This window comes from Desmodus rotundus, chromosome 4 (genome assembly GCF_022682495.2).
Source record: "Desmodus rotundus isolate HL8 chromosome 4, HLdesRot8A.1, whole genome shotgun sequence".
NCBI lineage: Eukaryota > Metazoa > Chordata > Mammalia > Chiroptera > Phyllostomidae > Desmodus > Desmodus rotundus.
The window spans coordinates 151,524,232-151,536,239 of NC_071390.1; the positions used below are offsets into that span (position 1 = coordinate 151,524,232).

Below are 12,008 nucleotides of genomic sequence, written 5' to 3' on the forward strand. Positions count from 1 at the left end.
CTTTTTACTTTCACCCCCTGTACAAACAAGGGCAAGGTGCCTTCTGCTTGGATAACAGTCTACTGACTGCACCTGTGAGTATTTCAGAGGGAGGAAAAGTTGAAATAGAGAAATAGTGCAGAAAGACTATTTTTATCTTCCCAAGATATGTTACATTCAGATCAGAAATACAAACTATGCAAGAGAGAAAATCCCGAAATCAATTGGGCATACGCTTACTTACCTGTGGAAATGCGATCAAGTGTGGCTATGGTACTTAACGTCAGTATCACCCTGTTGGACAGCTGATAACTCCAGATTGGGTTTAGTGAGGTGTACCATATGCGGAGAACGACGAGAAGAATCTGTCCTAAAATGAATCCCCAGATTCTGAGGTACCTGTAAGTGCAAACGTACTTATAACAACTTGTTATGTGGTTTCAATGAACTCTATCCATCATGAATTTTCTAGTTTCATAGAATGAGTATATGGAATAGTCTGGCTGGTGATTTGCAGCAATATACATGACGTAGCCTTTATCTAGCACATTACCTAGGCAACTTGTCAAAATTCCTTCATTCTCAAAACATTAAGACAGACGGCAGGTATTCATGTCTGGATTTTGTGCAAAGGGGAAAAAAGGAGACCTCTACAAGGCCAGGTGGAAGGTAAATACTATAACCTGGGACTCTTGGTCCCAACCTCCCCTTTGGTAATTGATCACTACACTTATTTATCTACAGGGGCATAGGACACGAACATACCTTTGCAAACCACTTCCCGTCCACCACGTCACAGCTTGCACTGTCAGTGAAGAAGACACACCAAGCGCAAGGACCACTAGCCGAAGTTTGGCATTTGGAGCCTGGAAGGAGGCTATGCTGCCTACGGACAAATTGAGGAGAACTAAGTATCTCTGGCAACCATGCATTGGTACTCAGCCTTCTGCATTTCCTAACTACTGTGTCTGATATCACTTTGTACTCCAGAAGGTAGAGTTATATCTAATTGCGTGTGTATATAAATGCTTCTTAAAATTTTATTAAGATATCATTCATGCCATAAAATTTACCATGTCAATGTGTACAATTTCATGGTTTTTAATACATTCACAAAGTTATGTTACTAATACCCCTATTTCCAGAATATTCTCATCACCCCAAGAAGAAACCCATGTCTGTTATCGCTCACTCCTTTTTCCTCCCCACCCCCTAGCACTCACTCGCCTACTTCCTGTCTATATGAAAGTTTTCTATTTTTAAAATTTCATATAAATGAATCATATAATATGTAGCCTTCTGTCACTGGCTTCTTTCACTTAGCATAATGTTTTCAAGGTTCACCCATGTTGCAGCATGTCTTAGTACTTCATTGCTGCTTATGGCTGAATAATATTTCATTGCATGGATATTCTGCATTTTGTTATCCACTTATCAGTCGGTGGACATTTGGGTTGCTTCTACTTTTTGGCTACTATTAAGTAATGCTGCTCTGGACATTTGTGTGCAAGGTCTTATGCAAACATATGTTTTCATTTTTCTTGCCTATGTACCAAGCAATGGAGTTGACGGGTCATATTGCAACATTTTTGTGAACTGCCAAACTGTTTTCCAAAGCAACAGCACCATTTTACATTCCCACCAGCAATGTGTGAATGTTCCAACTTCTTCACATCCTTGATAACACTTATTATTGTCGTTTTCATTATAGCCATTCTAGATGGTCACAATATTTAAGGTAAAAAGTAACCTAAATCAATAGGAGTATGAACAAGTTTAACAGTTAACTTCACAGTAATTAACCTTAAATGTCTGAGATGCCAGAGGTAAGATAACACTCAACTCCTTTCATTAAATAAGAATACCTTAGGACTCTTCAATGAAGTTGTTTCATTTCGTTAAGAAGCATCCTAAGGGAGTTTTAAGACAAATCGTGGCTTTTTTCAACTTCAGTTTAGCATCAGCGAAGCTCAAAGATTACCTGGAAAAGTATCTGGCAGAAACTAGCCTCTTCACCCTCACTTCTGAGTCACTAATCAACCTTCTCAAATATAATTCTACTTCTACCCAAGGTGATGAGTTTTATGGAGGAAAGAGGTGAAAGGGGAACAATAGGAAGCATCCCAAATACCACCCTCACCCCCAAATTATTTAATATCACATCACTTATAGCCACCAGAAGTTCCTGGGCCAGAGCTGAACTTAAATAATAAAAAACTGTCCCAGTAACTGCTCAGATGGTGGCATTGTAGGTAAGACAGCATTGAGCAAAGGCAACAAAAGTTTCCAGGGATGAGTTCACTCCCATAAAAGCCAACCAGGGAGCACGATGAGAAAGCGGAACTTGCACAGCTTAGGGAATGCAGTCGATAATATGATGTCAGGTGGGGGCAAGACTTATGGTGGAACCACTCTGTAATTACATAAATGTCTCACCCTATGCTGTACACCTGAAACTAACATGATATTGAATGCCACCTGTAATTGAAAAGTAGGGATTTTTAAAATTATGTTAATTTTTTGAAAATCTTACAGGAAATTTAAGTATGGGGGGAAATATGAAAATAAAACTTGCAGCATGCAGGCCATAATAATTCACAGAAAGACAATGTAAGCCAATGGCAATTGAACTGAGTTACTGAATACTCAGTTTAAGGTAGACAGCCTCATTTCTATTATTTCTGGGACAGAAAATTTCACAGTCATCTGACATGATTAAAAAACCTTGTATTTTTGTAAAGGGTGCATTTTCCAGTGGTCTTTACCACTCTTTCTGAGCCTGAGCTCTTTAAAACTCAGAATTCTAAACCTTGATGGGTAGCCCTAGAATTCACTGCGCTGTGTTCTGCCCTCTTCAGGGACGGATGCGCAAAAAAAGCAGAAGGCAGTTTCCTAGTGACTCTTGTCAGTGTCTCTGAAGTAAGTCAACTGCCCGTTTTCAGACAGAAGAAATACACAGCATGGTTCACAAACAAACGCCACTGGGAAAACCCACTCAGAGAAATCAACTGTGTTCTAGCACAGGGCAGACACCCACAGTCCACAGCCACACATCAACCAGGCTGGAGTCTGGTGGGGTTGGGTTTTTTAAACCTTTTCTCCATGATCTCATCTTCTTACTCTTTTACTTCCACTACTTCACCGAGGTCTCTCAATTTTTACTAGTATCAATATGCTCAATTCTTAGTGCTACTAAGAGTACATTAAAGTCTTTTTAATTGTTATTTTTTGACAATGAAACAGTCTCACGTTCAGAAACTCTAAGAGGTAGATGGTGCAAAGTTTCCCTTTTATACCTGTCTCTATATACCGTATTTTTCACCCTGGAAGCAACTAAAATGCTATCAGATGCTTTAGTCCTAAAGCTACTTAATGCATGTTCAACTATATGCTAAGTATATTTTCATCTAACCTTATTTTACAGAAATGTTAGTATTCCGCACACTCTGTGGTGCTTCCCTTTCTTCACTTGCCGTATTTTGAAGGACATTCCACCCCATTACATAAATAATAGTTCTTATTCTTCTTTATAGATGCCAAGTATTCCATAACAGTCCAAGTTTCATAACAAGAATTTATTTAATTTATCTCACATAGATGACATTTAGGTTGCTTCCAGTCTTTCTATTAAGATATTACTGCATGATTAAATAGTCTTGTATTTTTGTCATTTTACACATATGTGAGTGTAACTGTAAGACAGATTCCCATAGGTAGAATTGCTGGATGAAAGAGTATGTATAGTTTTGCAATTTCAGGACTACTGCTAAATTACCCTCCGCAGAAGCTTTCCAACTGACATTCCCACCAACAGTGGATGGGTGTTTACTTTCCCTTCTTATGGTACAGCGTAATCACAGCTGGTTTTTCCCGCCCGATAGGTATAAAACTACGTATAAATATGTCGTGGGTATAACTTGTATTCTATACATTTTAGTATATTTTTAAGAACCAATTATATTTCCTTTCCAGTAAACTGACGGTTTACTTTGCCCCCTTTTCTACTGAGTTGTTGGTCCTTTTCTTTATTGACTTGTGAAAAACCCATAGGTTTTAACTTCCTTTAACCCAAAGGAAGTTAGCCCTTTGACTAAACGAGCTGCAAATATTTTTCCTAGGTTATTGTTTGACTTTGCTTACTATGGTTTTCATCATGCATAATTTTCATGTTTTTATGCAGTATCATTTAACAATTTTTAAGGGTTTCTGAGCTATGTGTCATATTTGGGAAAAAAGAATGCAATATGTTCCAGAGTTGACCTGTTTACCAAGGTTTCTTTTCCTTCTTCATTTCAGTGATTTTTTTAGGCATTTCCAGTCTGATAGAAAAGTAAGAAATGTAAAATACATTGGCTTTTGTTCTATTCTTCCAATTTTACTAAAGCTCTTCTAAGGTAGTGCAAGAGAGAGAAGTCTTCTATTTTTCTTATTTAATCATCTAGAATTCAAAAAACAGCCTACATATTTCCACTTGATTTTTAACTAAAAAACAAACTAAAATAAATACTTGTATGTCTTACCAACAGTAATCATCCGCAGCAGGGTTAGCATCCACTTCTTCTTAACCAATTTCCAGACAGATGTAATCGTCAGGAATATCGGAGAGAGAAATGCTATGCCAAACCCTTCTAGCCCCGTGAGTTCCAGCGTTTGCAGGGGAAAGTAATAAATCATTGGGGCCAGGCCATGCAAGAGAGACCAAGAAACATATCCTAGAAAGAGAAGAAATCCTTTAAAAAGATTTCTCAGAGAAAGGAGAATTGTAACCTAGTCGTTGTTTTGAGCAGTAACCCTTCCCTCCACTAAGACTGCTGCAGCTGGCTGCCCTCGGTCACGGCTCAGGCTTTAAGGGGTTTCCAGTGAGAAAATTCCCTCTTCATCTGCAGGCCAGGTTGAGAATTGCTCCCTTCTGCTGCTGTGAGACAGTCCCTGGGCATCATCCTTTGACCCCCATAGGTCATCCCTTTAGTAAAGTCTCTTCATTTGCAACATCCAGGGTGAATTGGGTTTCCTGTCAAGACTTTGATTGATAACATTTTCTTACCTTAGTTGACTTCGAGAATGAGAAATATGAAAACTAACCAGAGCAACAAGGAGCAGCCTCGCTCCTCCCACTCCAGACCTCGCGCAAAGGCGGGTCAAAGGCAGGTCGGTAGTTACCATTTTCTTGGGAGTAGACTATTTTACACCCGACCCTTAGGAAACAGTATACCGTGGTGGAATACCCAGATCTGAAGTCGGTTTCACCTCTGCCAACGTAGTCAGCAAAATAGCACTTTTAACCCCCTTGGAGTTGTTCAGAGTAAATGAGATCAGATACAAGGAGTACCTAGCACCCCAGGGACTAATAGTCCATTGCTTTACATGACCTTACTCATGAGATACAGGCTGAGCCAGAAAAATGGGCCCTCCCAGAGAGTAAGTTCTCGGGAAGGCACCCCTCCCCGGCCAGAGGAATGCTCATTTCATAACGAACGGCGAGATTCTAGCAGTCTCCCAAACGTTCGTCTAGGAATTCTGATCTTAATCACACAGCTCCAACAGAATCACACCAAGAATTATTCTTGGGATTTGGGGTAAAGCTGCTGGGTGAGCACTCAGGACTCGAGTCCAATGCTTTGCGCCAAATGCCCAAACGTGCAGCCTTGGGCGGCGCAGCTATTGCCCAGCGTGCTCACCCACAGCTGCGGGAGAAAACGGGCACGCTCTCCTTCTGAAAATTAAAGCTTGGTACTGAATTTTATTAAGTTAAACATAAAGATCAATCACGGGTGGGGAGCTAGGGGGCGGTACCAGCCGTGCGACCTCAAGGCTGACCCGTGGAGATCGTGCGCCTTGGGAGCAATCCCAGGCTGGCGTGGGAACTCGGGAGGCACCGCCTTCCCCAGGCGCCTCAGCTTTGGAACCTCAATCCAGGTCTCCCCCTCCACCCCCACCCCACCCCCACCCCCTACGGTAGCAGAAGTTCCCAGGGTATGATAAGCATCTCTACTCTGGGCACCGATCGAACTTTTCTTCCTGGAGGAGCTCAGCCAAGCCATCCGAGAGCTGCGACTTAGGGAAGGGCCAAGGGGAGAGGGCACCCGCCAACACGCAGCGAGGGCGACCTCAGCTTACCCAGAAGGGTCTCCAGGAGGATTTCGCTCCATAGCGAGCGCATGGCCGCGGCGTTGAGCGGCGCGGTCTAGGAAAGCAGCAGCACAGGTCAGTCCCGCAGCGCACACCCTGCACCCCCGACTGCCGCTGCGTTCCTCCCGTGCCTGCGTCTGCGCCCCACGTCCCCTCGCCGAGTCCGCCGCCCGCCCGTAAGGCGAGCCCCGGCTTGGGTGCGGCAGCAGCCTCCGCCCCACCACACCCAGCGCAGCCTGCGGGCCTGCTGCCACCGTCGTGGGCACCTCTTGTACTGGCGCCACTGTCGCTGGGCTTCACTGCCGCGACTGCACACTGCAGAGGACCTGCATCCGAGCATGGGTACCTGGGAAACCCCGCCGTCGGGCAAAACCCAGGTAGTCCGGACGGCTCCCAGAGCCACCCCTGGATGGAGCGCTGCCAGCGCACAGGAGGCCCAGAACGAGTGCAGCTAAGACCAGTAGTGCCCTGGTTTAAATAAGGCCCGTGGGGGTACGTTGCGAGGAGACAGCAAAGCGGAAGGCTGGAGACTTAGAAGGGGCAACCTGTAAAAATGGGCTCTGGAGCTTTTGATGAGCAAGTGTGAACAAGACCTTGGCGTTCCTAAGGCTTGGGTGACTCCCGGGAGGCAAGCGGGCTCCAGCGAGTGCCACCTGCCCGCGCTACTCCTTTTCAGCTTGGGTAGTGAACAAATTGCAGTCTGGAAAGGGTCAAAAAATTCTAGAAGCTACCGGATTTTTCAGTGGCTTTTAGAGACGTGGCAGCACAGGGGAGAGAAAATGGGTGCAAGTGGAAGCTGCCCCCCTCAACTTTCTGAGTAATACTTGGAGAGTGCCGTTCCGAAGGAGAAAGCAAGAACCGGTTGGAATTAACAATGGAGCTGGTGAACGAGACAGTTATTTCTCGCTCAAATATTACCACACCCTAGAATGTCTTCAATGTCTTCAGGACCTTCTCAAAGCATTTTATTTTTATTTGCTTTAAATTTGGGGGAAAGAGTTTATCATTTGTCACTTCTGAAAAGTTTGCTCTGAAATTAAACAATGATGAGTTGCCTAAAAGTGTAAGAATCCTGTAAGAGCAATTATTGCTCAAAGTCCACAGCAGTTTTGAGCGAAGAGTTCTAAATACCTTACTTACTACTGCTTTGTCACAAGAGAAAGTTACGGATCAATGGAACAGAATTGAGAATCCAAAAATAAACCCCTCTTATTTAGGCTCAAATGATTTTTTTTCTTTTTAAATATATTTATTGATTATGCTATTACGGTTGTCCCATTCCCCCCCCCACTCCACTCCATCCTGCCCACCCCCTCCCTCCCACATTCCCCCCTATAGTTCATGTCCATGGGTCATACTTATAAGTTCTTTGGCTTCTACATTTCCTACACTATTTTTACCCTCCCCCTGTCTATTTTCCACCTATCATCTATGCTACTTATTCTCTGTACCTTTACCCATCTCTCCCCCTCCCACTCCCCTTTTGACAACCCTCATGTGATCTCCATCTCTATGGTTCTGTTCCTGTTCTACTTGTTTGCCTAGTTTGCTCTCGTTTTTGTTTTAGGTGTGGTGGTTAATAACTGTGAGTTTGCTGTCATTTTTACTGTTCCTATTTTTGATCTTCTTTTTCTTAGGTAACTCCCTTTAACATTTCATATAATAAGGGCTTGGTGATGATGAACTTCTTTAACTTGACCTTATCTGAAAAGCACTTTATCTTCCCTTCCATTCAAATGATTTTCAACAAGCTTCCAGGACAATTACTTGGAGAAGAAGGTAGTCTTTTTCAACAAACGGTTCTATGACAACTAAATACCCAGACAAAAAGGAATGAAGTAGGACCCCTATCTCACATCATGCACAAAAATTAAAACAGATCAAAGACCTAAATATGAGAGATAAAACTATAAAACCCTTAGAAGAAAACTTAGGAGTAAATCTTCAAAATCTTCAGTGAGGCAATGGATTCTTAGATACAACACCAAAACCACAAATAACAAAAGATAATAGATACATTGAACTTCATCAAGTTAAAAGGTTTTGTGCTTCAACAGACACCATCAAGAAAGTGAAAAGACAATACACAGAATGGAAGAAAATATTTCTAAGTCACACATCTGGCAAGGAACCGGTTTCAGAGGAGGCAAATACACACATTCCCATGAAATCACAACTCAGTCATTAAAAGACAACCCGATTTAAAGATGAACAAAAGAGTTGATAGAACTTTGTCCTAAGAATATCTAACAAGTAGCCAATAAGCAGAGGAAAAGATATTCAATGTCATTTCCTTAGGAGAATTCAAATCAAAACACAGTGAGAAACCACTTCACGCTCACTCAGATGGCTGGGATCAAAAAGTTAGATAATGTAACAAGTGTCAAGACAAGGATGTGGAGAAAGTGAACCCTTCAACATTGCTAGTGGGAATATAAAGTAGTGTAGCAACCTTGGAAAACAGTAGGGTAGTTTTATCAAATGATGAAAGGAGTTACCATATGACCTAACAATTCTATTCATAGGTATATATACCCAAGAGAAGTGAAAACATACATAATTTGTGCACAAATGTTTATAGAAGCATTATTCATAATAGCCAAGAAGTGGAAACAACCCAAATTCGCAACAATTGATGAATGGATAAAGAAATTACAGTATAGCCATGTAATAGACTATTATTAATCAGTAAAAAGGAAGGAAGTACCGCATGTGCTACAACATGGATGAACCTTGCAAACACCGTGCTAGGTGAAAGAAGGCAGTCACAAAATAAATAGCATATTGTATGATTCCATTAATATAAGATGTTCCGAATAGGCAAATTTATAGTGGCCTAGGTACATTAGTGGTTGCTAAGGGCTGGGGGGACAGGTGGTAAGAGAAAGGGAATTAGTAGATATGTAGTTTCTTTCAAGGGGAGGATAAAAATCTAAAATTAGATTGTATTATTGGTTTCAGAACTCTGCGCATATATTTAAGAAACATTTCATTGTTCAGGTTAAATTATATGGTGTATGCCTATGCACCCCAATGTTCATAGCAGCACAATTTATAACAGCCAAGTACTGGAAGCAACCTAAGTGCCCATCAGCAAATGAGTGGATAAAAAAACTATGGTACATTTACACAATGGAATTCTACACAGCAGAGAGAAAGAAGGAGCTTATACCCTTTGCAACAGCATGGATGGAACTGGAGAGCATTATGCTAAGTGAAATAAGCCAGGCGGTGAGGGACAAATACCATATGATCTCACCTTTAACTGGAACATAATCAACAAAAGAAAAAAGCAAACAAAATATAACCAGAGACATTGAAGTTAAGAACAATCTAACAATAGCCAGAGGGGAGTGGGGAGGGGACAGTGGAGAGAGGGGTTTGCAGGAACTACTATAAAGGACACATGGACAAAATCAAGGGGGAGGGTGGAGGTGGGGGAGGGGTAGGTTCGGCTGGGGTGGGGTGGAGGGATGGGGAGAAAATGCAGACAACTGTAATTGAATAACAATAAACATTTTTAAAAATTATATGGTGTGTGAATTATATCTCAATGAGGCATTTTAAAAATGCAACTCATTCTAGTTATATTTTGTAAAACTGTTTTGGCTAGGTTATAGTCATTTAGCATCAGGCATTCTTCAATGTGTGAAGGGTGTTAGTGACTAAAAGCATGAGACACTACATTTTCCTTCCTCTTTGCCCACATAGGTTTATTTTCTGTGGACCCCTTTTAAAAAGTGTCCATTCATTGCTGTGTGTATCTAGTAGGTGCTCTGTAAAGTTTGTCCTTTTCAAAGCTAAGTGCTAGGAAAAGCTTTGCTTCTACTAAGGAGACAGTGTGTGTTCTCTCCCACTCAGAGCTCAGTTTTTAGTCTTAGTGTTTTCCTTTTCTTCTCTTGTACAGATAGATCATGGCTAAATTCAAGGGAGTTTGGAAAAACTGTAATCTAGTTATCAGCCCAGAAAGAAAAGAAAGCAAGGTGTGGCGAGCAGCTGTCTGTCTTGGCTATAAAAACCTACGTTGTACACAGTGTCATTCTGAGGTTTCAGTGGATCAAGTACTGAGGCACTGAGCACATCCCCTATGGTATTCACAAGTATCCAGTGAATGGTAACTTGCATTACTATCTGTATACCCCTCATAATGTTTGGCCTTGGGCTAAGCTTATGGTAGGTAGGCACATTTGGCAATTACATCAATAGCCTCTCCATCCTGAGATTATTTTCATTGATTTCTCTAATTCATTTTTATTTTTTTTCCAACTGCAGAGACAAGAATGGCACTCGGATTTCATCAGAGTTTTTACCCCCTTTCTACAGAGGGATAATGTTTCAATAGTGTTTACAAAAATGTTTTTGATTTACTGTTTTGCCCCTCTGTGGCATATTGTGGGAAAATGTATCATGATTTCTGATCCTTTCCTATATACAACAGCTTGTTAAGTTTGAATTATTGTTCCCATAGCTGGTTAATTATGAAGTTGCTTTTAACTTCATTGCCAAATATCATAAGTCAAATACAATGTTCATTTGAGCTTATTTTTACAAATTTTATTTTTATTTTTGATTTTAGAGAGAGAGGGAGGGATGGAGAAGGAACAGCAGAGAAACATCATTGTGAGAGAGGAACATCGATTGGCTGCCTTCTGTACAACATGAACTGGGGACCAAACCTGCAACCCAGGCATGTGCCCTGATGTGGAATTGAACCGGCGACCTTTTGGTTTGCAGAACAAAGCCCAACCAACTGAGCCATACTGCACAGGGCTCATTTGAACTTTTAACTATCTTGCTCTCTGTTCATTGCCATGTAACCACTGGTACGGTGTACTTTTTACTCGTGACACACAGGATAAGAGTTACTATGTAACTGATAACAGCAATACCCAGTTTGACCTGCTCTGTGAATGTATCTAGCCATTATATGTAAATTCACTGCTGACACCTTGAATTTAATATTTACAGTCTGTCTGGTTGTCATTTAATTTCCAAAGGCACGGTCTTCTCATTTTTGTCGGAATCTCTTCTTTAACCTCGAGTTGCCATTTGCATTCTTATTTTACATGGAAATGAACGGTGCCCATTATGCCACTGCCCACGGTTCTTTCTTCCTCCCCTATTTCTTGGAACATGAGCACATCAAGTTCAGTCAGAACATGTTGAGACTATTTTTCATTTTATCAAAAGATCAGACTTCTAATATGAGATAATATTTTTGTGGTATAACAACAATCTTCTGGCCTTAGAGAAACAACAGAAATGGTTTTCTTTGAAGAGCTGATAAAAAGAAACCCTTTCACGTCACTTCAAGCTCTCGATGATTAATTTTTTAAAAGCACCTGTACCACTTTAGGATCAGCCAAGTTTGCATTTTCTGGTGATGGATGTTTATTTCTCACCCACATGACACGTCTATGGTGGTTCTGCTTCAGTGGTGCCCCACCATCCTGAATCTGGGGCTCAGGCTGAATGAGCAGCCTCTGCCTGCAGGTCTCCCGGAAAATCACAATGCTTCCGTTCACACGCAGCAAGCCCGGCAGCCAGGCCCACCTCGTGGGGGCCACAGTGCCCATTCAAAAGAGGCGGGAAGTGCTTGTGAACCATGATGTAATCCATGATGACCCCTCTTTTTTATAAGAATGTATAGTATAGTTCTGTCTTTTTTATTTTTAATTAGCAACTGAATAATAGTTATTTAATTATTATCTATGAATACCTGCTTTTTTTGGCCTAATATTAATACATGGAGAATATTTCCTCATGGCAATAAATCATCTGCAAGTGACTTTCAATGGCTGTATATTATTCCATAACATGGTTATATGAAATTTATTTAGCCATTCCCCTTTTGGTAGATATTTAGGTTGCTTTCTTTATGGTAATACTCAAGTAAACAG

General features: G+C 41.4%; 1 protein-coding gene across 2 annotated transcripts in view; it reads right to left on the reverse strand.

Annotated features, from left to right (window-relative positions):
* Positions 1-6,377, reverse strand: part of CWH43 (cell wall biogenesis 43 C-terminal homolog) — a 40,886-nt gene extending 34,509 nt beyond the window's left edge. Inside the window, exons 1-4 of one of the 2 annotated variants that reach the window (XM_024573926.4) lie at positions 6,097-6,377; positions 4,500-4,691; positions 745-865; positions 224-378 (exon numbers count right to left, since the gene is read on the reverse strand). In XM_024573926.4, coding sequence (XP_024429694.1) covers positions 224-378; positions 745-865; positions 4,500-4,691; positions 6,097-6,139 — 511 coding nt within the window. In that variant the 5' untranslated portion in view covers positions 6,140-6,377. The remainder of the gene's footprint in view (positions 1-223; positions 379-744; positions 866-4,499; positions 4,692-6,096) is intronic. The other variant, XM_045182595.3, reaches the window with a different exon arrangement.
* Between the last annotated feature and the right edge of the window lie 5,631 nt (positions 6,378-12,008).